Consider the following 27,275-nt stretch of genomic DNA (forward strand, 5'->3'; position numbering starts at 1 on the left):
TTAATTTTTGAATGTATTCGCATTCCTACCATTCTTATTATATGACGTGATTTATACATGCAATACAGCGGTATTGAATTACTTATACACTCGAAAGGTTATGCACTCCAGAACTCCATGACGTCAGAGAATGCGGGAATGTTTTATAAAGTTGAAGGTTCATTAATGAGAACCAGATTCCTGTATTCGCATTCCAGAAAAAAAAATCTTCCTTGCGGCATATATAGAGTTTTCCTGTTCAAAGATATTCATACACGCATTTACTCCGTAAACATTTGCACAAGCGATGTCATGGTAACCGCCGTATCTTAAAGGCATTAGTCAAAAAGAAAACTTGTTGTTTTCCCAAACATCGAACGATATCTTACACCTGAATAAAGTGCTAATCTCTGACGCACTAATCTACTAAATAGCGTGCGCTGGTTTCATTTTCCGTGTTTTGTTTCGCTATTGGGCATGGCGATATTTTCTTTTTCATTTACTGTTTCCTTGTTATCGTTCACATGTTGCACTTCCGAAGTATTTTTTTTTTTAATTATGGGGTTTTACGTGCCAAAACCACTTTCTGATTATGAGGCACGCCGTAGTGGAGGACTCCGGAAATTTCGACCACCTGGGGTTCTTTAACGTGCACCTAAATTTAAGTACACGGATGTTTTCGCATTTCGCCCCCATCGAAATGCGGCCGCCGTGGCCGGGATTCGATCCCGCGACCTCGTGCTCAGCAGCCCAACACCATAGCCACTGAGCAACCACGGCGGGTTCCGAAGTATTGTCGCAGTAGCACTACTTTTCGTGATAATCGGAGTACATATTTACAAAGAGTTCAAATTATTTGTAACAGCGAGTTCTACCAATCCTAATGCTATAATTAGTGAAAGTAGTTGCCCAGTGGCGAAGATAACTTACGAAGGAATAGCTTTGTAAGATCTCTCCCAGCAGAGCGCTATCTTCCTTAGGCCAACAACTTCTTGAAAGGAGCAATTGCCCTAACGAAGAAAGATCTGAGGAGTCCCGGTTCGCCCACTGTTGATCAATTTGCATCCGTCTTCCTGTGAGCCACGGCCTGTATTCGAGAAAGTTCTCTCGCTGCAACTGTTCGCAATGGCAAATAATTGCCAATCCTGACGCTGGACGTATTGTTTGCGAAGGCGACCAGTCAACGGGTACCATCATTTACGAACGAAAAGCTTTGTCAATCGGGTCCCATTTGTTTGCCTGAATTACTCCTGCAGGCGTAGTTAACTTACAGAACACTAATTTGCATCAGACCTGCAAATTCAGAGTCCGTCCTTTTAGAAAAGCTCAGAACATCCGTGGTATCTGCGTAACATCCCCAGCAGCCGTGTTGTGATGATTCAAGCAGTGTTTAGACTGATTGCTATACGCGAGACAAGCTTCGTCATAAAGCCTTTTACAAATAAGGCCGCATTCGGGGGATCGTGCGCGAACTGCGCACGCATTCGACGTTCCAATACCACGCTGGTTGATCATCATGTTCTGCGCAAATAGGCTTTTTTGAAATATCCTCCATACCGCTTTAGCAGGTTATAAATTTTTTAAAAATAACATTAGTCTGGCGTGCCTGCCGTAAAGGAAGCGGTGTGGTTAGGGATTCAGTGTCAAAGCCAACTGGTTTTGAAACACGTATTTTACTAAAGCTTGCTTTGACGGGCGTGCTCTTTTGCTCGTAGCGTTGCAGAAAATGTGCTCGAGCACAGCAGTCATCAAAGAACTGCATCACCGATGACCACAATGTGCCATCTGAGAGTCATAGAGAAGCAGCTGTAACTGATCTACTAATGAATTCAATTGTTAAAGTGATGAACGCTTTTCTATTTCATTATTCTATAACTTTTCTAATTTCTCTTGACATTTTCCCAAGCTTCCTCAGGCATCACGGTGCTGACACAGAAAATAGACACGCGCAATACAGACTGTATAGGTGACAGTTTGTTTTTCTCAAAGTGGTATGAACAATTTGCTATGTCACAAAAAGCGCAAAGATATAGAGATAGCTCGAAGCAGAAGCTAAAATCAATATACCACTGCAATCAAGTATGTTTTCGAAGAAGTACTCTCTCTGTTGTCGACAGGATTAATGAGGCAAACCGACATAATAATCACCAGGTCTCAATACCTTTTTCCCCTTGCGAGCCTTACTTTCTTTAATTACCTCCTAAATTTACTCTACTGTCTTATCTGAAACCAATCTTACCTCTCCGACGCCGTCAGCCGAGATAGAAAGTGCGTAACACACAGTTCTCACGAAATTTACGTGGTATTGCTTTCTACGGCAACGATGTAGACGCGAGCTTACACGATAAGGTATGCAATTGATTGCGCGCGTCTGATATAAAACTGTAAAGCACCAGAAATCGCAATAACGCCCGCCAAGAGGCTTACTCACGTCGTGAGTGCCGCGAAAGTGCACGGATAAGTAGTACTAGCAACAGCAAGACTCCGCGCTTTCTTTTTTGTTGATGTGACTCTACTCGTGTACGATGCATTGACGATACTAGGTCCGGGCTACCAGCTCATCATTAGCAAGAGCCAGGCGCCGTTCAACTTGGTGGAAGTGATGAAGATAATCAAGAACACGGCACCCGCGGCTCAGGTGAAGGCCGTGCGACCAGACGAAGTGGACATCGATCTGAATGTGGTTGGCACCGAGGGCTTTGACGTCATGTTCGCCCAACTCGAGCGGGCATCTCGTTCCTTTGGGATCGGCACCATCTCAGTTACGGCCACCACCTTGGAAGAGCTGTTCGTCAGGTGCGCTGCGGTGAAATGCCTACTTTCAAACCACCGCTGTGACTAGGGTGCAGCTAGAGCGTTATCACAGGGGTTACTCAATCACGGATAACTCTGAAGTATTCCATCTGCCGTCACTTTCGGGTACACACCAGAGCTGTCGCTGGAAACTCATACCCGCAGCACACGCATACGATCCTTCTCTGGGCCACGTTCTCGGCTGCAGTTGGCATAGCAATAAGCTTGGCTTTGAGATTTAAGTGTAAAACGTGTCACACTTCAGTTAAGTACTACAACAGATATACACAACTGAGCCATATCAGTGCAAGTACCTCAATATACAGGAAGACGAGATAAATACAGGACACAACTCGGAGAATATATTGTTAAGCCCTTCGTGTTGACGGATGTGCAAGGTGCAGCGTCTGAATATTCCTTTAATGTTACGTTTCAGTTGTTCCATCAGGTTGTTAATCTCGACAGAGACCTGGAGGACCGTCTACAAATCAATTTTCTATTCAATTTCTGAACAATATAAAAGTGGCGCCTATACGAGCCATCTACAACGGTCGAACATGGGACGTGTGGATCCAACGTTCCGGCAAAGCAACTTGTATTTCTTTTTTCTCAGGTCAACCACTGCTTTCGTTGGCAGCGTCTATGCAAATCACTCTCCCTCCCCTCCCCCTACTATGAGGGGAGTGAAGTCGTGCGTAAGGTACTAAGAGAGACGCAAGCGAATTCCAATCCACCTTAGTGTAGCGCAAAACTAGGAAAGCACGTACGGAGTTTCTCACAAAGACAGCGAAATTCGTACTAGTACCGGCCACAACCCAGGCGGGATGGCCCGGCTTTCACAGGGCGTTTGTTTTATCGTCTGTGCTAACCAGCGGAGTAGCCGATCGCAGAGCGAGGGCTAATCGATCGGCAACTCGAAGCGCCCCGGCACGTGAAGCGCATGGTGGAACAACCTTTTTGTGGCTCTTCATTCACCTAGCTGGTTTCCGAATAAGATATTCTCTACATTGAAAATACTCAAAACATTCAATAGATTGTGAGTGGACGGGGGGGGGGGGGGGGGGGCTATCGACTGTAGTCATTAAAGAACATAGAAACCCCTCCTTTGTCAATATACCGCATAACCCTAATTTGGAATGTTCCGACTGCCCTCATTCTACTTTGTGCGCCCATTGTTATCCTACCCCGTTGTGTGCCGATGAGCTATGTTAACCCTTCCAAAGAAAGCAGTTATCCCCCTCACGAATACAGTTGCCTACATACGCAAGTCATTACCAGGGGCCAGTTCGCCCCATGTTAATGACTTAACGCTAAAACCTTCCTGCCAACGCCTGTCTATACTATCCGTGTAGCTCAACCCTTAACGCCCCAACACAATGTCCGCTACTAATGATGGGCATCTCTCTCTCTCACGATTCGTCCCACGCACATAGCACGTCGGTGCAGCTGCTGTGCTAAGTCATATAGCTTGAGCTACCCTTCGCGGGGAAGTTGAAGTTGTTTAGGATCAGTTGCCACGTGGTTGTGGAGCACAAAACTATACACACTTACATATTTGTACTATCGAGGGTTCTCTTACTAAAGGCCTAATGAATTCTCGTAGTTGCATTCTTGTCGTCTAAACATGTCCAAATACGTAGATTAAGTATTCGAGAACATGTATTCGAAACTCGCCTATATTGGCTTCTAAACGTGTTGCCCTTTGATTAGCTTAACATGGTCAATATGAGTAACTGGCATCAGGATAGATTTTACCACTCTACTCGCAGAATTTCCAGCAGATGAAGCTTTGTTCAGTACTGGAACACTGTAGTCCTCAAACAGCTTTGCGAATTTACCATTCTAAACTTCTTGAACAAAGTTCAAAAGCCTCGTACTAATTTCTGCGTTCAATAAGTAACTGTCACATTTGGCACTGCCCAGCTCTTTCACTATCACCATGATTTCCCTCCCGTATTAAAGCACTTGACGGATAAAGATGCGCTTTGAAGAGTACCTAAAAACGATAACGCTAAATAAAGGAGGAAATTGTAACAATGTTTTTTTTTGTACAATCATCCCAGTACTTATTATTGTCACGAGAGTGTCGACCGCACAGAGTGTCAGTGACCTTGTACAAGCAAGGGGCACTCCGAAGCGAACAGGGCAGCAAATGGTACTTGACCTGGAAATCACCTTGCACGCCCACGCATGCTGTCGCCGATCCCGAAGCCTTTGCCGCTGCAAGGCCGGTGACACGCCATGCGGTCGACGCTCGAGTGACAATAATCTTTCCGTAGTCTTTATTTCCAACATGATTTCAAAGCGAAATAAAACACTGCCTTGCAAGAAAGTGCTTTAAAGCAGAGTTGTCGCGAATACTGTAAGTCCAATGAAATATGACAAGCCAGCGCCCGAAGTGTTCGACACACCGAAGCCGGATAAAGTAACATACAGCTTGTCCAGCGAAACAAGAAAGAAGGTAGCGAAAATGTTGAAGCTGAAGGCACTGCACTGTAAAAAATATGTAGATAAAAACACTAAAACAGTGTTTATATAGCTGCTGTCTACGTTTTCTCTTTTATATACGAAGGAAGCCCGCCGGCAGAAAAAAAATCTACCCATTGCGGTTTTTCTACGCAACATCGACAAGTACATTTAAGCCATGTCCCTTTCACCCAGACTGAGGCAGACGAGTAACCAGCAACCCTCTGTCTAAGCATTTCGCATCACACGCAAGGTCAACGCTTACAGCGGAGCATTTGTTGTTAGTTTCTCGATGTTAGAATTATTTCCCTGGGCCTTGCCGCTGAATGTAAATATCTGGCATTGTTGCGACCACGGCTTTGGCACCGATTTCTCCAGTGAAACATTAATTGCAGTGTGACGAAATGGCTAGCCTCATAAGCTTGGCTGATGTCCATGATATTTCAGTCGAACGCACGCTGCCTGCCTGCCCAGAAATTCTTACATCAAATTTAATAATTCTATGAGCGGATGGGCACAAGTTCAGTGCACATAGCTTGCGTCATGCAACGTTAACTGAAACATAAGCCGTCAGAATTTCTGAAGTAGCTTCGCTTAGCTAACCTATGGTTTCCCGGCTATATGCCACAACAAATGGCTGCATCGGGTCAAAGAATACGTTGGTAGCGCTCAAGTTATTTTTAGAAATTGCCTTACAGACCCCATTCAGGGCATTGAGTCAAGGAAGTATCAAGAAAAATAAACTTGATTAGTGCAAACAAGGCAAAATAAAACACCGTAAAGTGTATCATAACAACAGTAAAACGACAAAATGAAGTATAGGCGGCATTTAAAGTTTAACGACATCATTACTAAACAAGGTACCGAAAGAACTACGATCAAGTATATTTTGAAATCAGTGCACAATCGCAAAGTATTTTGTGTGGTGCTGTAGAATGCATTGAACTTGGTGGGTTAGTTCAAAAGGCTATGTTGCTTTCTATTTCTTTCTGAATCTCTCTCAGGATCAACCTCAGCGAGCTGTCTGAACATGAGCGGGGCGCATGGTTGAACAAAGGCAAGAATTGTCATTTTTTTCAGTCATTTCAAGGATGTCTTACACGCGCGTCAAATATCAAGGCCAACTTTTTCGAAACGATGGTAAAAAGAAGTACTGACCATCTCGTAGCCAGGTCGATCACTCACGCTTACTAGCCATATATTACCTCGTAAAAGACACGTCAAACCGCTCATATGAAACAAACTCATTGAGGCCACCAGTCTAGGCGTCACAGTGACATCTTTAAATCTACATGGCATGGTGACACCGTGTCAGTTGTAATCTCATTTTGCTCACAAGAGCAAAATAAGAAGATTGACTGTTGGCTCTGGCGACTGGGAATTTGAACGAGCACCAAATGCAAGAATAATGTAGCTATATTGATAGTTCGGTGCATGCCAACAGCCCACACTGGTCAAAATTTTCTCGGAACCGTCCACTACGGCACTTCTATAATCATGCTGCTGCACTTGGACAAACTCAGCCCGAAAGCACGCAGGTATGCCATTCAGCCAGTCAGGCAAGCCAATCAACGAGGCCAGTCAGGCCTGGTTAATTCAATCAGGCCAGTAAGCAATAACGCCAATCAGTCAGTCAGTCAGACCAAACAGGTCAGCAATTCACTAAGGGTGTTACCTGGAAAAGTATTTCTTGCTCGACAGCGAGGAATCAGTATTTCGCTGGTACGTATTTCAATCAACTGGCTCCGCGCTGGATCGCCCTCACTTGCTCCGTTGCCGAAGCACCGATTCGGGCATAAATAAGACGAGAAGCATACGTCACTTCCGCTCGCAATGGGACAGCGACACTGGCGGGCATGGAAGTGCACATAGCAGTGGTTGGTTTCTGTGACATGTGCGCGCAGTCTTCGGGTATGATCCACTCAGGGGCATTCTTTCTATTTGCTGGCAGATTCGTATTGCTGAAATCCGACTACTTGCTCCAGGATTTCGGCAGCAGCTCCAAATCGACCAGTGAAAAACACAATAAACCAGTTGGTTATTAAACCAGTCAGGCAAGTAGTCAGTCAGTCCGGAAGGCAGGTCAGATAAGTCAGTCAGTGAGACGGTGAATCACTCAATCAGGCAGTCAGTCACGCAGTCAGGACGTCAGTCAGTCAGTCAGTCAGTCAGTCAGTCAGTCGGTCGGTCGGTCGGTCGGTCGGTCGGTCGGTCGGTCGGTCGGTCGGTCGGTCGGTCGGTCGGTCGGTCGGCCGGTCGGCCGGCCGGCCGGCCGGTCGGTCGGTCGGTCGGTCGGTCGGTCGGTCGGTCGGTCGGTCGGTCGGTCGGTCGGTCGGTCGGTCGGTCGGTCGGTCGGTCGGTCGGTCGGTCGGTCGGTCGGTCGGTCGGTCGGTCGGTCGGTCGGTCGGTCGGTCGGTCGGTCGGTCGGTCGGTCGGTCGGTCGGTCGGTCGGTCGGTCGGTCGGTCGGTCGGTCGGTCGGTCGGTCGGTCGGTCGGTCGGTCGGTCGGTCGGTCGGTCGGTCGGTCGGTCGGTCGGTCGGTCGGTCGGTCGGTCGGTCGGTCGGTCGGTCGGTCGGTCGGTCGGTCGGTCGGTCGGTCGGTCGGTCGGTCGGTCGGTCGGTCGGTCGGTCGGTCGGTCGGTCGGTCGGTCGGTCGGTCGGTCGGTCGGTCGGTCGGTCGGTCGGTCGGTCGGTCGGTCGGTCGGTCGGTCGGTCGGTCGGTCGGTCGGTCGGTCGGTCGGTCGGTCGGTCGGTCGGTCGGTCGGTCGGTCGGTCGGTCGGTCGGTCGGTCGGTCGGTCGGTCGGTCGGTCGGTCGGTCGGTCGGTCGGTCGGTCGGTCGGTCGGTCGGTCGGTCGGTCGGTCGGTCGGTCGGTCGGTCGGTCGGTCGGTCGGTCGGTCGGTCGGTCGGTCGGTCGGTCGGTCGGTCGGTCGGTCGGTCGGTCGGTCGGTCGGTCGGTCGGTCGGTCGGTCGGTCGGTCGGTCGGTCGGTCGGTCGGTCGGTCGGTCGGTCGGTCGGTCGGTCGGTCGGTCGGTCGGTCGGTCGGTCGGTCGGTCGGTCGGTCGGTCGGTCGGTCGGTCGGTCGGTCGGTCGGTCGGTCGGTCGGTCGGTCGGTCGGTCGGTCGGTCGGTCGGTCGGTCGGTCGGTCGGTCGGTCGGTCGGTCGGTCGGTCGGTCGGTCGGTCGGTCGGTCGGTCGGTCGGTCGGTCGGTCGGTCGGTCGGTCGGTCGGTCGGTCGGTCGGTCGGTCGGTCGGTCGGTCGGTCGGTCGGTCGGTCGGTCGGTCGGTCGGTCGGTCGGTCGGTCGGTCGGTCGGTCGGTCGGTCGGTCGGTCGGTCGGTCGGTCGGTCGGTCGGTCGGTCGGTCGGTCGGTCGGTCGGTCGGTCGGTCGGTCGGTCGGTCGGTCGGTCGGTCGGTCGGTCGGTCGGTCGGTCGGTCGGTCGGTCGGTCGGTCGGTCGGTCGGTCGGTCGGTCGGTCGGTCGGTCGGTCGGTCGGTCGGTCGGTCGGTCGGTTAATCGGTCAGTCTGTCTGTCACTCCGTCAGTACTCCGGCTATTCATCTTCAGTGCAACTTTTTTAGAAGTCTAGGATTCCAACAACACATGCAAGCGGACATCAAAACGTCTATAGGAGTGTGATCCCATATCGGTCAGTCTTAATCGGTCAGTCTGTCTGTCACTCCGTCAGTACTCCGGCTATTCATCTTCAGTGCAACTTTTTTAGAAGTCTAGGATTCCAACAACACATGCAAGCGGACATCAAAACGTCTATAGGAGTGTGATCCCATATCGGTCAGTCTTAATCGGTCAGTCTGTCTGTCACTCCGTCAGTACTCCGGCTATTCATCTTCAGTGCAACTTTTTTAGAAGTCTAGGATTCCAACAATACATGCAAGCGGACATCAAAACGTCTATAGGAGTGTGATCCCATAACAGCTATTGGTGTAGAGTTCATCTTATTGATTTCTTTACCGCGTAAGAGGCCAAGAACACGCCGTTGCCACACCCTGTCGGTCTCGATTTTCAGACGACGACGTCACCACGGCCAGCTCGTTGGTCTACGTTCGACCCGAGTTTACGCGTACGCTGGCGGCGCTGCTGTCCAAGCGTGCCATGTGCCTGTCGCGAAGCTGGACCACGCTGGCGCTTATGTGGGCCGCGCCCTTCGCCGTCTTCTGGGTGCTGCTGCTCTTCGAGAAGTCTGCATTGCACGGAGTCACACCGTTGTTCACCGACCGCGTCCTGGTGCCCTTGACGCTGGCCGGTGCGGAACTCGACGAAATCGACTCCCCCGAGGCGAGTTGGACAACACGTGTTCTACTGGGCAAAAAAAAAAGCTGATCGCTGAATTATAAAGTTAAATACTAATAGCGATATATGAAGCTGCGATTGAAAAAAAACTGTTTCATAACTCCGACTGGTGGGCATCTGCGCCCTATTCGTGACGCAAAATCGTCATACGGCCCCTAAAATTTCTATCGTCACCTAATGTCACCTGCCAACTTCGGCTACGTTGTAATCAGCGACACCTATTCTGCGACATACTAATAAGCGACCCGTTATGCGTCTCGTGCGGACTGCGCGACCATCCCTTCACATTGTGATTATCCTTATCAATTGTGCAATTACTGGCTAGAAAAACAATAGCTGACGCTGTCCTATCTTCCACTGACGAAAATCACGAGTCTCCTGTCTGCCGACTTGATTTTACTACGTTTATTCGGCGTTGATGATCTAATACAGCCATTTCCCCGCACGTGCGTCGTGGCCGTTGGGCTTGCAGTATTTTTTATCACCTAAGCATAAATTAAACCATAGGAATGCAATGACAGTTTCATCAACTTTGTTCTCCATCTTCGCTGGACGAATCGGGCTTCAGTATATCCATTGGACAAATCCAAACACGAGCACGTCAAAAACGATTTGAATGTGTTGTTTCGTTTCAAAGTAGGCCTGCCTTTATGGCTTGATTGAGGCTTGGAAATGTATAAACGCAACATAAAATATGGCCACGAAAGGAAAAAAAAACGCCTGAACTACAGCATAGAGTACAGCCTATGTACGCGCGTTGGTCGACTAGGATATACTGAGGCCATTCCACGTTTCGGAGATCGGAGATGTGCTAGGAAAAACTTTACGCACCGCATTGGGTCAGCGGCTATAACGTTGCGCTGCTAAACACGACGTCGGACATTTAAATCCTTTTTTTAGCTTTTTGGCTCTTAAAGACTTTTTGGCTCTTAATTGTGTATCGAATGACGACTTGTGTTCGATGTGCGATTTGCGTAGGCTGCGTTTTCAACGCCCGCGTGCGTCTTCGTGCAGGCGTTCGTGCAGTTCGGTCGCGACCAGGTCATACCGGCGGCCGCCTATCGCGCTCTCGTCGAGCAGCAGGGCGCCACGGTCACCACCTTCCTCGATGCGCAGGAGCGGCTGCTGTTTCTGGCGAGCCAGGATTTCGTCGCCTACTCGCAGCAGCTGCTCGTCGGGGCTGTGTTCGACGACAACGGCACGTGCGTGCGGTGCCGCTGGTTTCACGTTCTGTGCTATAGCTTCTCGCGTGAAGCGATCCGAGATGAATACGACTCCTCGCTGCGCGTATGTGAAGACTGTGTCGCGACTCAGTGAAGAAAGAAAAAAATGAGAAACGGTGTCAGAGGAATGTTCCGAGAGAACTCCGGTGAAGCAAGTGTATAATTATTCTTGTAAACTCTTGGAAAAACACTAGAAGGCTCACCGACAACTGACATAACCGCGCAGGTCTCGTGCAGCGGCAAACGCGCGCTGTGCGCGCAACGCCATGCGCTTGCGAGCCCTACAGGCAGGACACATCAGACTGGCTTGCCCCGCAGCATTTCCAAAAAAAAAAAAAAAATAAGACAGCTCTGCCGCTAGTAGGTCAAAGGGTTCGAAGGTGAAGTATGGTGGCTCATGCAGCGTGATGTGAAGATACACCTATTCTTTAAAGCTTCGTCTGGTGACATTGCACTTCGATCATTTTCAGCAAAACATTGTGTTTCAAGTTTAACAGTTCGCAGTGCTTTACATGTGCGCCGTATGCAACAACCTTCGTGCACTTAGCAACCAGAAAGATAACTTATATTTGGGAAGGCAAAAGCGCATTAGGCAACGTCGCAAGGATGTCTGAAGCCACAAGACGAAGACTAGGCAAATCCATGCACTAACTTTCATTTTCATAGTAGCGTAAGGATCGCAGAATCCGTTTACTGCAGTAATTCGTATTCATTTGTAGGAAACGCTTGCGAGCCATACACGCGAGGTGACCTCCTTCACGGATTTAGCATGTAGCCGCCTTGTTACTTTTTTTTTCTTCTTTCGCATTTTCTTCATCAGCAAGAGAAGCCAGCTAGATAGTGCAGCGTAAGACGAATGCCTGTGTGGCGGCGCGATGCGCACATACCGTAAGGTCGTAGGCACCGCGCCTACATCAACTTAGTGCCTCAGTTCACACAGCACTGTCATAAAGGTAAATGTAGGCAAGAAATTGAACTTTTTGCACTTAGCACAACGGCTATTGTATTATATGGTATGGACATCCCGGATTGGGGAAAGTCCACTCAATGCTGAAGAATATATGTATATCCATTCACTGGAAGCCTCAGTAGCGCCTGCGTTCGGTCATTTTTCTTTGGTGAAAACTGCAGCATTGAGGACCGCGCTGGCAGAAATTGTGCACTTTGTAATTGGGCGTTGTCGTATCTAGCGTCTCTATCGCACGTCTGCGTCGGTGCGTGTGACGGACAGTGCACGGCGCGCGGCGGGTTCGCAGTGTGGAGGCCTGGTTCAACCAGTACCTGCGAGGCGGCAAGGCCATCGCCATGAGCATGGTGCACACGGCCCTGCTGCGCAACTTGACCGAAAGCAGCAAGGAAGTGACGCCGGGATTGGTGCCCGCCGCGCTGATCTCCTCGTCAGACTCCGTGGTCCAAGGTTTGACGCTCGCCACCTTCTCTCACAACCGCGGATTACCTGCGCATTCTTTCAAAAATGCGCCATTAAGAATGGAACCAGCGTAGGAAGACCGATAAGAACGAGCGCGAACTCGCAACTTGGTCATTGAAATGAAACGCAACATTTTGTTTACCATATTTTTTTTCTCGCAGACAAATTCCACATAAAAGCACCTGATAAATTTTGAAATGAAGAAAATAAAGCAGCCAACACCGGGATTGTCAATAACTCGCCTGACAGTTGCACAAGTTCTACGTTAGTAACGCCTGGTTGACGCATGTCTCCAAGCATTATAATATAAAAATCTTACTCCAACTATCACGTCTGTTAGAGCCACCCGTCAACACATGTTGTGGGGATGTGAAATATATCAAAATAAAATGACAGTCTCCCCGGAAAATCTAAGGGCGCGGTGGTCGGCGATGCTGCTCAGCTCATAACTGCAAAACCAACTTTGGGCCATCCAGCGAGCCATGAAGGCCACACGGGAGCAGCAGCTCCCAGTTGCCATCTAGGCGGCCCCAGGCCCGGGCCTCCCAATCACCGGATTCCAAATAAAATTATCACACACACACACAGACAGACAGCTATCAATAACAGACACATGATTTGCGTGCCTTCGCAGCCGCTGTAACCGCGAATGATTAAATATTATTGGTTTCATTGTCGCTTTACTTCCTCCTTTTCAAAACTTATCAGATAGTCAATGTAAGAGACACTACAAGTATACATATTTTACGATTCTTCGTTGCCAATAAATCAGTTGCTAGCCTGCGGACGTGGTTGTCGGTCTTTTACCCTGGTCCCGTCTTTAACTGCACACTTTTCAATAATGCAAGCGTATCAGCTGGCCCCGTCGTAAATAGTTTCGACCTCTTTGTATTCACATGGCACGCCTTGACTCGATCAAAAAAAAAAAAGGGGGGGGGGGGGAGAGTTGATCGCTGTTCTTGGCGCCTCTACCTCTAGCCAGGCCGTGGTTGTGCATGCCAGTCCATGGGCATGAACGCATACGCGGCCCACTAGCCGTATCATGGATGTAATCTGCGGCGGGTGCGAACTTTGAGTGAGCCGCGACAGCTGGTCGCTTCTTCGTGAATAGAAGTATTATTTTTCACGGAAGTCACGGAAGACAGCTGGTCTCTTTTTCGTGAAGGGAAGTATTATTTTTCACCGAAGTATCTTATTGGGCGAAACTATGCGTTCCCTTTTTGCCACAGATGAAAAAGTGAAGTCCCAAATGCAATACGAGGGGAAGCTTTAGCACCGTAAGACAGAAAAGAATTAATTTATTGGCCGTAATACGAGTCAAACACAGGTTTTTCATCAAATGAAAAAATTGCATAAATCCCGCAAGTCTTCTCTTTAACGCTCCTACAATACAAGAAACAAAGTTCTTTATATCTTAATGATTTAGTACTGTTTTTGTGTATAACCAAATGTGGTGCATACGCTGAAGATACGACTCTCATATTTCGTGGAAATGCAGTCGCAGGAGCAGTTCTTGCTCTGGGGGTGACGAGGTAAAACGCTTGTCGGACGCATGAAATCTATCAATCTAGCCCAACATTTACCACAGGAAGTACACGATTTACAGCTCTGCATGAAAGTGTGTCGACAGCACATGATTACCAATTCGCGTTAATAACAGCGTCCTGAAGCAAGTGGACCGGAAAAATATAATGGAACTAGAACGGTAAACTGCACGTTAATAATTAAGCCGAGTAGGTCGCCGACCCGCGCTGCTGCCCACTCGTCCTCTACACGCTCACGCAGGCACCTTGGGCAGCCTGGAGCTCGTGGTGTCGGCGCTGTCCTCGGCCAGCGCGATCACGACGGCCGCGCGTGCCCTGTTCCTGCCGCTGGCCGCGGGTCTCCTGGTGGCCGCGTTCGCGCTGTTCCCGACGGCCGAGCGCGTGAGCCGTGCCAAGGACATCCAGATGATGACCGGCATGTCCGGACGCACCTTCTGGATCGCCAACTACATTTTCGACCTGCAGACGTACCTCATCGTGTGGGCGCTCATGGGAGTCCTCCACGCCTTCTACTACGCGGTCACCACTGAGACGTCGAGTGAGTCTGTAGGCACGGAGGCGGACTTTTAACCTCGCTTCCGGCACCGCGGATACTTGGATGGTTTGAGCGTGACAATTTCACCGCCTTTGGCTGACACAAAGCTTTTGAGTTTATATTTATTGCGATAATGTCTTACTTCCAGGTATTTTTTGTTGCGCTATTGAAAAAAAAAAGTCTGTCGTAAGTCAGCGCTGTATCTTGTCGCCTTGTTTTCCCATGGTCCATGGTGTCCTCGTGTTGCGAAGCTCAAGTCATAAAGAGAACAGATGAGTGTAGAGCACGTGCGCATTTTTTTCTTCCTGGCATGAGTATAATCGCGAGATTTTGGAATGCACCACTGTTAGTTGGTGGTGCTGGAACCATTCTAAAGACCGGTGGGATGCATTGATATATCTTGAGCCTTTACTGCCACTATCGCACCAGAAAAATAAGCCTAATATAAGGCGTTCGTTTTTAATAGTGGGGCGCACTTTACATTGACTTGTTCGATTTTGTATTCCTCAAAAAAAAAAAAAAATTCGGCACCTCTTTAGTACACCTGTGTAAATATTCATACATCGAGCCACATCAGCGGAGAGTGAAACCTTAGAAAAAATTCTATGCTGTCTTCGAATGTTGTCGTTAGCAGTCTTCTCAAGGCTCATGAAAGCCTAAAGACGTTTTGCATGCACACCGTCAGAAACTGCAAGAGCACTCTCCGCTGGTTACCGCAACAGCGTCCCGCTCGATACCAATGGTCGCTGCAACTTTGGTACTCGGTCGGCAACTTTTCGCTTAGATATTTTTGCTCGCAGGCGTGTGAGGACTCTTTGTAAGTACGCTAACATGCATAACATCCCCTGTCGTCAGGAGTGGGCCATCACTGAAAGTTGTATTCTACGTAAGGATCCACCTGTCTTGTGCAGGATTTCTTTTTCTGAGTTCGTGAATTACATGCGCAGAAGCGGCAGCGCCTGTTAAAGCGGTGCGACGAAGGGTGCATTATTGCTGCCACTAGAGACACCGATTCATCCGCATACCCTTTCTCAACGCACTTTAAACATATTACCTATCATTATATCATCACCATATGATAATTCTGTGATATCCTAGGAGGGCGTGTCGCCTTACATGAGGTGTGATCAAGCGGTGGGAGGTGGGGGGGGCACAAGTAATCTTCTCTTTAAAACTTTAACCCTTGCTACAAGTTTCAGTTGCTCGACTACTTAGCCCTGCTTCCCTCTTTGTCCCGGCAAGTTCACTAGGCTTATCTCGACTACCTAAGCTCGTGTTTGAGTGTACACACATCGACACAGGGTGAAGATTAGCCCATGTCGAGGACAGTATCTAAGGCTATGGAATAAAGCTGAAACATAACCTGAAGATTGCTACCGATCGAAATCCCTCTTCATGACTTTCACGTCCGTGTCGCAGTGACGGTTGTCAATTTAGTGGACTTTCGCTAAATCTAATAGATTTCTGGCTTACCTAAAGGTCAGAAGGCACCACTGGCGAACAGTGGATTTCTTGCTCAGCTGCTTCCCCATGGAAACATTTATATAGCTCAATTAATTTAGGCCATTTCCCCGTCTAATCGCTCACCGAGTAAAAATCACAATAAATTTTTACTGCGCCATTATGCCTTCATTTGGCGGTGTTTCTTTCAAAGGATTCTACCGTAATTGGTCCGCCTTATACTCAAATGGCAATAACTCCTCGGACAGCTTTGTCTTTAATAACATTGACGTCACGATGAAATAATTTTTTCACGCCACTCTTCCGGTAGATTTTACCTCAGAAATCCCAGATAGATATTCAACTAGGATGTCCTCGACTTAAACAGAGATAGGCATTTTTTTTTATTAGTGTAGCCGCTAATAACATCTGATATGCGCAGACAGTGCTACCGTTTATTTGAACTAGGTCGCGAAGTCGCAGACATAAAAAATGCACTTACACGCGAATAGTCGGTAAGTGTTTATCATGACGACAGTGATGACTTACTGGAACTTTAGTGTATTACGCTTTTATTGTTTAGTTCTTCCTAGACGTCATACTTATCATATTCTACCTTTAAGCGTCCTCTGGCGGTGTCTAGTCTGTGGTCGAAATGCAAAAAAGGCGAAATAACTCGGTTTTCCGAAAACGGCATGACGTCTCCAGATTTCGCTCTCTTTGAGGAAGTTTGATCCATTCAGATGGTCAGGTACTCAGCTCTTCAGCTCGTCTTAGAAGTGTGGACAAGTGTAGGTGTATATACACCGTGTAAATAAAATTGTGGTGAGGCGCATCGAACTCGGGCAAGGGCCCTCGAGGAATCTTGCGATGACAATATATTGGCGCCAATTCCGTATCATTTAATTATCTCTCTCTCTCTCTCTCCCTCCATATATATATATATATATATATATATATATATATATATATATATATATATATATATATATATACGCTGTATAAATTGCGAGGTTTTCGGCATATGGGCAGTTTCTAGCAACAATATTTATATCCAGATTCACTATCGCTGTGTGCGCTCACCGATAGCCTCGCAACTTAACAGCGTCTGCAGTTGATTTCTTTGATAATCGACGAAGCAGTCACTCTGACAATGCTGCCGGACATGTTAAATGACTGGCAGAAAAGTCACTAACACAGTCGAATTTACTCCAAAAAGATGTTTAACCTTGCGATGGCTAAAATCTTGGTATATTTTGCGACTGTCTCGCCTAATTACCAACACAGCGTGGAGGCATTAAATATGCGTGGTTGCTATATTTATCGCGTGCGTCCGCGGAGTTCTTTATACCGCATTTCGCAAGAAATCTGATGTTGGCGTGGGACATCGCTCGGCGAAAAATCATCCCGAACCACAACCACGCAGGCCCTCCATGTGGTGCAGACGCGTTGCTGAACTAATTGAATCCCTCAAAGTAAAATAGGTCAGCAAAATCGTAAAGTAGGACCTAAACACAACCTAAAGGCACGATAGCATTGGAGGTTTATTTGAATATACCAGAAAACAGAATATTGTTAGCGAAAGACACAAACGCCAACCCGTTTTCTGAGTGACGTGGCCCGTTCGGTTCCTTGCAACCACAAGATGGCTACGTTTGCCAGGAAGCGTGACAAGCAGTCAGGGATCTTTGAAATCTATCGCGTTCAACCAATCATTTTTCTAGAGGATTCGCAAAGCTTTATTACTATATCCTTGCGGATTTTCTTTGTAGTTTTTAATGAAATCATTTAAAGAAAACTTCCAACGTTTGTTGCAGTGGCGCTGGTTGCGGCCGTTCTCGTGTTCTCCGTCGTCGCGCTGCCTATCGCCTACATGGTGTCGCTCTTTGCCAGGACTCAGCCCGGAGCTTTTTCTTTGATTGCGCTGAGCTTTACGATTATTGGTGAGCAATCTTGTGTTCGTTGGATTCATACAAAGTGCTACGTTTGTTGTTGTTGATGTTGTCGTCGTCTCTACACCAAGATCCAATAACAAGCGCATAAAGCACTAATAGTAACGTTACTACCGCAAACACAAAGAAGCCGTATCGTGTTAAGATATCACTAACGCAGCGGTTATTGATTTAGGTGTGAGCCAATAAACCTACGAACAAGTGTAAAAACAGGCGCCTATGTCTGATAATTACTTTATCGAAAGTCGCTTAACTAGTTTAATACCACAATGGGAAATGAACAGCAATATATAAAAAGCAGAAAACAAATTATTCTACATAAATAAATGTCGGATTGTAATCTCATTACCATTAACGTTAAGAAAATGTCTGCTCCTTATGAATGCAAAAAACAAACCACGAGTGTATGGAGCCTTGACATTGTGCTAAACTTTGATGAATCAATAAAGCGTCATAGCTCTCTCAAGCACTGAATAATAAAGCATGGCTGTTTTGAAAGTCAACTTACACATGCACCGTTCTCAGCTATCAGAACGAACAAACTTAAAAATAATCTTATAGCATGAGCCCTGTAGGGGAACAGGTGCATTGTATAGAGACGCAAATGAAGTTTTTCAGTGCGTTCTCTTAAACATATTAGTACAGGAATTCGCTGTTGCGATGAGCGCTCACTCAGTCACTTACAACATGTTTGTCCACGCCTACACGAAGGCATCTTAATCGGTGGGGTAAGTAATCAGAAAACTTTTCCCATGTTATCTGATAAGCGTTGGCGGCAAGAATGACAAGGTCGGAACAAACCACCAGGGTCGGAGAAGTTCGCAAACAGGCAATTTCTGCACCCGCACAAATGCCTATTCCCGAAGGAAGTTGTTGCACGAAGGCAACAGCTCTATAAACATATCACTGTAAATACCATAAAATACTATAAGGGGTAAAAGCACACATGAGGTTGCCACATTCTTCGCCTTCAGCCGGTAAGCTAGCACACTACTAAGATTGCAGGGCGGAGAGAACGAAAACTTACCGAGGCACTTACGTACATTAAATGCGCGCTCAAATTGAGCGAAGTCAAATTTGAGCGTGGGCCAGTCATATTTTAGGGGTGGGTCCATTTATTTTAGGAGTGGGCCTGGTTGGTATTGTCCGTGGGTTAACTAAATTTTCAAATTGGGCAAAGCCAATTTTGGCTATGGGTGACCAACATTTTTGGGATGGGTCAAGTAAATTTCCAGAATGGGTCAGGTCCATTTTGAACGTGGGTAAACTTTCGAATTGGGCAAAGTCAATATTTTTGTGTGTGGGCCACGGCGTCCGTCCGACGCCATGGCTGTTCACCGTGTGATGTCGCAGTGCGAGACGCAGCAGCTCCAGCGCCGGCAATACGATGTCATCACTTGGTCACGTGGGTTTTCTTGACATCGAGTGTTATCGCCGGACGCTTGCCGGATTTTCTGCTTCATGAAGCTTCATGTCCAACTTTACATTACTCTTACAGAAGGAAACTTCCACTACCTTTTATATATAGAGCATAAGTAGATATTCTAGAAAGCATCATACTTATCTAAATGGAATATAGTCATTTTGTCTATGCATGCCTGCGTGGAATAACAAGTTTCAAACGCCAGTTAGCTTCAAATTGCATCGCAATGTGTCCGTTGGCTCGTTGTCTACGGACGGCAGACAGTCCGTTTAGTTGGACCACGGACCTTCCGTGCATTGGCCACGGAAGTCCACCAGCTCGTTCGTGTAAACAGGAAAAATATTTTCCTATAACAGAGTGCGCCTCCAGTGAGCCATACAGGCAACATGTATGCCTGTATAACGCGGCTGCATTCAAGCCTCGCAGCGTACGCGTCGATAGCAGGCTGGTTGTCCACCGGCAGGCACAGCGCTCATGTCCAACGGGCTGATCCGGTTCGCGGATCGGCGACACCGGGGCGAGGACCTCGTCAAGCACGGCGTCTACGAGTACGTGCTGGCGCTGGTGCCGGCGTTCGCCTTCCCGCGCGCCCTGACCAAGGCGCTGGAGTTGGACGCAGAGAACCAGGACTGCCTGAACCGGCGCAACACGCTGCTCGCTGGCAGCAGCCTGCTGCGGCACGTGTGTAGCCGCGACCCCAGCTACCGCTTCCTGGGAACCGGCATCTACCACTGCTGCCACAGTGGGTCCCTGTGCGGAACGTGATGTAGCCCGCGACGCAGAGTCTAATTCAATGAAAGAAAAGAAGAAAATAAAAGATCAAGGAAAAACACAGAGTGCACAAGCGAGAATACGACCCGACGAGGCTGGAGCGAACGACTGAAATTTCGTGATAGGAAATTGCAGTTGTATATAACCTCCGGCATTAAACTTAACTCCTTGCTTCAGTATCTCCCCGTGCGGTCTTATTCGTCGAATGCGTTTGTTTTTTATTTTCGATCTTGTAACAACCGGTACAGCTCTGAATCCTGTCGCGACTTGCGAGTATTTACTCGCCCTCGTAAATGGTACAGCTCTAAAGTTTGCAGAAACGATTGGCACAGACGAACACCCGAAGTCGCGCTTACAACTGCAGATTGCGAGCAGACCTTTCGCCAGGCTTGTTTCTCGCACAGGACGAAGTAGGGGAAAATAACAAGGACAGCGCTGTTTCTCGACTTCATTTCTGTTTTTTGCGCTCTTATAGCTTCGCCTTTCAGAGCCGCACGAACTTGGCCACTTCAACACACTCTCGCAGTGTATTCCAATTGTTGCGTTTTGAACTGACAATTCACTACAAGTTGAGAACGTAGGTTCGCTTATAGAATAGCTCGATCGATGCTCAATCAGAAAAAATGTAGCTGAACAGAAGAATAATTATGCTTCGGCAGCGTTCATACTCGTTACGCTTTGATTGGAATCGTATTTCTGTAGGCCTAAACAGATACGCCAGCGTTCATGGGAATTCACAAATAACCAGAAAAACACTTACCGAAGAGATTTACTAACTGGAGAGGCTAGTAATCAGGTGAACACTGCCCGGTATCCAGAATAACCAACCTCGCACATCATGCAGGTAATGAGTGCCTGAATACTTTAGCACATCTTCTTTTTTTTTCAGTCACTTCCACGACAATGAAGAATTTTCGAGCAATCTAGGTCAAATGTGTTCTTATGGGATAAAGCACGGATCTTCACTGAGTCGTCAAGCAACAGCTGTTGAATAATTTAAGAGTTCATATAACACGTTTTACCATGCAATTCTGATATCGCTTTTTACCTTTTGGCTAGAGTGCTGTTTCATTTACTTCTTTTTGCATAGTGGCTTTGGAGGCTCACCAGTTATTTATTATCAGCTATCTATATCCCTTCCGTTAACATGGGCGTCTGATAATACAAAGACTTTCGTGGCCCCTTAAATATTGGCGCACGAAGACTGTTCGAGGTTCCTAAATCCATGGGGAACTTAAAGCACTCTACTTGACGGAGTGAAATCTGCAGCCTATCTTCTTTCGGCAGCCTATCGTTTTACAACAATTAAGTGCGATCCCACGGCTTGTGCCTCTTCTATTTTCTGCTGGTCGCTGTTCCCAGTGCATTCGACGACGTCAACACGTATATACCCAGCCAGTTTCTCATGTTTCTGCCTATTTAATTACCTTATTTGTCTAAACAGCAGGGGAAGAGAACAGTCGGGCTACTGACATTGTATACGTCATTATTGACGTCACAATTAAAAGAAAACTATCAGTCACCTCAGCCGTATTTCCTTCGCTCACGTGCCCCTTATATATTTGCCCTAGTCGAGGCACATGCGCTATAAATAAATCAATATAAATAATTACTTAGATACTTGCAATCCTGGAGAACTTAATTTGGGTAAGTCAGGCAACATCTCTGAGAGATAACATGTGGCATATATTTCAGCAGCAAAATGTGTGCCATGATACGAGAAATGGCATCGAAGACAGCAGGTGATTAAAAGCTGTATTTATACTAGGGATCTTGCAGGATTAGGACGCGGACGACTCACACGCGGTAAGAGTTTAAACGCTGGGAGGGAAGGGCTTCGTGCCTTTTGCTAGCATTGCGTAGGCCGGTGAGAGGACGAAGAAGATTTCCGTCTCTTCCCCGCTTTGCACTGAAAGTGGAGCTGGCCAACAACACGGACTGGGAGCCGCTGAGCCCGTTCGGGTTGCACAGCAGTGGCATCCTGCCCGAGCTGCTCATCATGCTGGTGGAGGGCGTGATGCTGTTCGTGCTGCTCGACCGGTTGGACTCCGGCCGCTTCCTCTGGTCGCCGCGACCTCCTGCTCCCGCAGGACAGGGCGCCGAGGCCACCGCTGCCGACGAAGAGGTGCGAGAAGAGCGGAAGCTGGCGGACGCGGTGGTCGCCAACGGAAAGTTCACAAGCGTCGTCATGGCCGCCAGGGGCCTCGAGAAGAAGTGAGTAGTAAAACACGTTGTGGGGCTAGTTGGTGCATAGCTTTCAATAGGTGAAGCGCCAATCGTGACGGCACACAAGAAGAAATAGAGACAGGACAAGGCGCATTGTCTTGTCTGTATTTGTTCTTGTGTGCCGTCACTAAATTGGCGCTTCACCTATTGAAAGAAGTGAGTAAATGCACACTGAGTCGTGCTACGAGAAAAGAGTCAAGTCGCAACAGTCACGTGGTGCGCGGCCTACTCTTACGTGATTGTGTTAGCTGGTTGATTGGTCTGTGGTATCATTTGTCGTCCCAAGTGTGAGGCGGGGACTATGAGAGCAGACACCGCGGGCAGGAGGCATCTGTATGATTGCGACCGGCTCAGTTTTCTTAGCGCCCACAAAAGCCTCAGGAAACTTGAAGTTCTCGTAATGATATTTTGCAGATAATTTGATTATTCAGAAGATTTATTATCTTCTTTTATCGCTGCAAAATGCAATAGCAATACTAGTTGTCTAGTAATACCTTTTCGCCTTTTGCATCACCATGACTGCCAGTGAAAACTTTTAAGCACCCGTCGTTCAGGAATTCTTCGAGCTGAATAAGCAAAATCGAATATTTTCTTCAATGCAGATGTATATTCAAATGTCGAGTCTAGTATGGCAGCGCAAAAGCTAAACGCAAAATGCTTGGCATTTTTCACGTCATCGCACACACACCTTACAGGCTTTACATAGCTGCTTTTGATTAGTGGCCGCAAGAGTCTTGCTTTCCGCTTGGGTCCCAGCAGAACACAAAGAAAACTTTGGATTCTTGGGTGCGCATGCCACTTGGGTCCCTCATCTCAAGACTTTCTATCGAGAGCTTATTCCATATCGGCACATTAATCTCTTCTCCACTAGGTTAAGAATTTATATGCTAGTGACTTTGATATTGTATAGCAAGTGTTTTGCGACACTGAGCAAGGCTTTATCGGGCAACTTGTCCACTCTTCAGTCCCCGGCGCACTTGTCCATAGCAAGTGAAAAGACAAGAATACAGGGGAGGCTTCTCTTGAAAAAAAAACGTGGCGCGCATGTCGGCCATGCCTTCGCCTTTCCACAACTAGTTCACTTAGTATTTTCACCGAAGCTTGAAAGACGTATCCCAGTTGTTTAGTAAACATCTCAGTGTTTCCAGCCCTAGTTTTTCAGCAACCGATGCTTGCAGGACGAAGAGCCCAAATCACCAAATGTAAAGGCCGAAGAGCACTTGCAGCACATACGGTTGAGATGAACAGGTCCAGGAGGTACATCTGCCTGATAAATTCAAATCGTCACTTCGCACCACCCTTAACCACCATCCCCTCTATGTAGGGTGCCCGCATACATGCACGCGCTCAAGCGCTGGAGTTAGGGTACGTATAGGGGCTCCCTACTTCATTGTGTGATTGCGCGCCATGGCCGTGAATATGCACCACGAAAGGTTGAATGACCTCGTTGACACCTTTGCGATAGGTACCGCCCCCTATTTCACGAACACAAAGCTCCCTGGCGGGGCAGGACTTTCACTACAAAGACGCACTTGCTCATGGCAAAGGCGGGGCACGGATATAATCATAATTAGGAAGAGGGATAAACTTGGAAAAGGCAATTCGGTGGCACATGTAGAAATATGTTCTCTTTATGGGATGCTTGCAGCTACATTCCTGGCTTGTCACTCAGCGTGCGAACGGCTGTAGCACAAAGTTATGCCATTCACACCAGAGAGCTGTAGGAAAGCTCTTAGGATTACTTCCTGACTGCCAGGCCTCCGCTGTGCCACCCTGCTTTGTGCAGCGAATACACCCGACTCACAGTACAATTGAATGGCTCGCACCATGCTCCAACTGCATGGCGTTGGGAGCCCACTTCAGACAAGAACTAGAGGTAGATGCAGCTTGCCGAATACTACCGTCCGTCAGCCCACCAGGGCAAGCGGAAGCCAGGAAAGGAAACGCATCAGTACTGCTCTTGTTGTAGAGAAGCCGAAGGACCGCGCACACACAATGCTTCTGGGAAAGCGAAAGTATTCCGCCTCAACGCTAAGTAAAGCTGCAGCAGGTTAAGCTGGATTGACACGATGGAACCAAATGACCCGGACGAGAATGACGTGGCTGAGCCGCAACAAATTGCACTGCCAGCAGCTTATTTGCTTTGTGCTTGTGTGCGACGTAATTGGGCGGCAGTAACTGGTGTGATGCTCATACTCAGAATTTGATCCGTCGTGTCAGTGCAGCTTAAGTGACCAGAACATAGCCGGAAATCAGTCACGCTCGCAGCAAGGAGGTCACAGCTCCTCCAGGCTCTGCGAAGAGCAGTGCTTCGAATAAACTCAGGGAAAGGAAAATGACACATTCACCCAATCGTAGGAATCGCTACAAAGGAAACCCATACGCGTTCCTCGAAAGAAAAGCCTCGCAGTTGAAGAAAAATTCGTCCTGGGCCGGGACTTGAACCCGAGACCACCGCCTTTCCGTGGCAGCAGCTCTGCCATATGAGCTGACCTGGCGTCTAGCGGGTTTCCCCAGAACTATTGTGTCAAACTCTTGCCATTGCTTCGAGTTGTTCACAAATTCGACTTCGCCCTGCCATATTCTAGCCGCCTGGTCATCTGACGTCCTCTGCTTGTCAGTAAATTTCCACCTTACGAACTTCGACAGTTCCTACAATGAATAGGTGGTGTCAAAATCAGGTATCCATCGACAGCTCCACGGGAGTAACAAGATCTGATCTGTTTAGAGCGTTGCAAGCGACAGACGGGGTTTCTGGAGCTTGAAACACGTCAGGATCGCCCATGTTTACGGACACCGCTTATGGCAGCTCGGCCACCCTGCCGCACCCTTCCTAGCCAATTGTCACGTCGGCGGTTCTTGCGCAGGTACGGCACGACCGAAGCGGTGCGCAGCGTGTCACTTGCTCTGCGCACCACCGAGTGTCTCGGCCTGCTGGGTCTGAATGGCGCTGGAAAGACGACCACGTTGGAGATGCTGGCTGCTCTGCTGCGGCCCACCAGCGGAGACGCATACATTAGCGGCCTCTGCATGTCACAAAATCCCAGGAAGGTACTTATACGGCAGGACGGCACCTGCGAGTGTACGTGGGGTGGGACAACACGAGAAGCAGCAGCTGCAATCCGGTGCCCGAGAAACACCTCTTACGTCAGAATCGTTCTTAAGAGAAAAGTTAAGCCAATTCTTATGCTATACGTATTATAAGCAAAGACGGCCGGCCAACGCCAGCGAACTCTTACGAACAAAAAAAGCTTCGTGATCTTGGCCCTTCTTTTACAAAGAATCATTGCAATTGTTCGTTTTTTCTCTCTTCTACATAGTCTCGGTGCCACAATGACGCCATTATCACTTGGCGTGGCAGACGACAAAGCAATAACAATAAAAAATAAAATGGTACATTACAAAAATATGGCCACAGGTTTTCATTCAAGGACACCGAGTGTTGTTAGTCACCTCCTGAGAAGTAAAATTACTCGGCAATTATATTTTCGCGTTGACTGTTTCTCGAATGCAGAGACCGTGTTCCCTCTCATGCTGGGGACCACCCTTTTAATAGCCTGTTTAAGGGTGCTATTACATCATTATCACACCCCCTCCTACTCCCTTCGAGCAGATAATGTGATGCTAAGTGTTGAAACAAAAAAGCTCGAATGCAGCATCTTTGTTACATTTGTTTTTAATTTGGAAAAAATGAGATTGTACGTCCGCGGCGCTTGTTATACCGGCGAACCACTGGAGGCCACAGAACTACGTTACACTTACTGGCACCTTGTTGATACTACATGGCCTTCGAGCTTGCTTGCGGAAATTATTGAACGCACGTTAAGAAACTGTGGAAAGCCTTTACGTATACAAGGGGCTCAACACAAGACAAAACGCACAATTGTGATTTCCTTACCATGAATATAAAAGAGATAACACTAACCGCACACCGGATAGGTTTAAGCGAGCATGCCTCTCCACCCAGTTTGCATCGACGCCTGATCATTAGGAAACAGGCACGGGATTCAATAAATTCATAACTTCTTCAATTAGCATGCATATGCGAAGCTTTCTTGTCGATTTTATAACGAATCGCCGTGCCCCCTCCATGGTTGTATCGAGATGCGAACGTATATATTATACGTGGGTTATACTTCGCCATCAACGTGCCTTAAATCATTGCTCGTACTCTTGGTTCACAAAGCCCAACGCAGCGCTAGGTGTGACCATGCACTCTAGTTATAAAGGCCACAGTTAAGTCGCTTTTAACCAGCTGTGTAAGCTTGCCTAGATTTAGAAACATTGACATTTAATCGAGCCTATAGCCTTCTGGACCACATACAATGCTAGGACACTCAAAACAGACAGTGCTTAGAAAAAAAAAGTACGTCCTTGCAATGCCATTATGATTAATTCACATGGTTCTGTTTCAACGAAAACGTCGGCAACACGAGCTCTAATTTCCTATCCAAGGTAGTTGTTTGGGCGGACTGGCACTGCACGTCGGAATAATGTCAGCGCGAAACAGCACACGTGTATTGTTCTCCTCTGTGCCACGCCAATGTAAAAAGGCTAAACGATTTATCTCCCGCACAGTGGCAGTCAGGCGTGGGCTACTGCCTCCAGTCGGGCGGCCTGCTCGAGCAGCTGACGGGCTCCGAGTTCCTGCGGCTGATGGCCAACTTGCGCGGCATACCCCTGGCCACCGTCGAACTTATCGTGAGCAGCCTGCTACGCGTCGTTGGCATTGACGAGGACGTAGCTAGGCTGCCGTGTGGATCGTACAGGTACTGCACCGTTGGTCGTGCACGTTATAGACTGAAGGCCTGGCGCTTAGCTGCCACGCTAACGTTTTTATTAGGGCGAAAGCCCTTCTAGGCTCACGGTGAAGTTTGTGACAGCAGACCTGACCGCCGGAGGGTCCGCGGGAACGTCATCATGCCATATGAAGTCAGATTAAAGACAGATTAAAGAACGAGAAATGATTGATGGTGACAGCTAGTGAATTATAATGTTATAATAACGATTGGTAGGGGTTAATAATGACTAGTAATGACTAATAATTAGACCAATTCTTGAATACGCCTCGGTGGTATGGGACCCGTACACCCTGAAGAACATTACACACTTGGAAAACATTCAAAGAAAATATGTTAGATTCGTAGTCAACTGTTATAGCTGGCACGTATCTCCGACTGTTCTTATT

General features: G+C 47.9%; 1 protein-coding gene across 1 annotated transcript in view; it reads left to right on the top strand.

Annotated features, from left to right (window-relative positions):
• The first annotated feature begins 2,581 nt into the window (after nucleotides 1-2,581).
• The window catches only part of LOC126538322 (phospholipid-transporting ATPase ABCA3-like), a 29,236-nt gene continuing 4,542 nt past the window's right edge, over nucleotides 2,582-27,275 (top strand). Inside the window, exons 1-10 of the mRNA XM_072286881.1 lie at nucleotides 2,582-2,775; nucleotides 6,243-6,295; nucleotides 9,261-9,529; nucleotides 10,559-10,746; nucleotides 12,024-12,184; nucleotides 13,982-14,278; nucleotides 19,554-19,832; nucleotides 21,778-22,075; nucleotides 24,955-25,138; nucleotides 26,666-26,856. Of these exons, the coding sequence (XP_072142982.1) occupies nucleotides 2,582-2,775; nucleotides 6,243-6,295; nucleotides 9,261-9,529; nucleotides 10,559-10,746; nucleotides 12,024-12,184; nucleotides 13,982-14,278; nucleotides 19,554-19,832; nucleotides 21,778-22,075; nucleotides 24,955-25,138; nucleotides 26,666-26,856 (2,114 nt within the window). The remainder of the gene's footprint in view (nucleotides 2,776-6,242; nucleotides 6,296-9,260; nucleotides 9,530-10,558; nucleotides 10,747-12,023; nucleotides 12,185-13,981; nucleotides 14,279-19,553; nucleotides 19,833-21,777; nucleotides 22,076-24,954; nucleotides 25,139-26,665; nucleotides 26,857-27,275) is intronic.

This window comes from Dermacentor andersoni, chromosome 3 (genome assembly GCF_023375885.2).
Source record: "Dermacentor andersoni chromosome 3, qqDerAnde1_hic_scaffold, whole genome shotgun sequence".
Lineage (NCBI taxonomy): Eukaryota > Metazoa > Arthropoda > Arachnida > Ixodida > Ixodidae > Dermacentor > Dermacentor andersoni.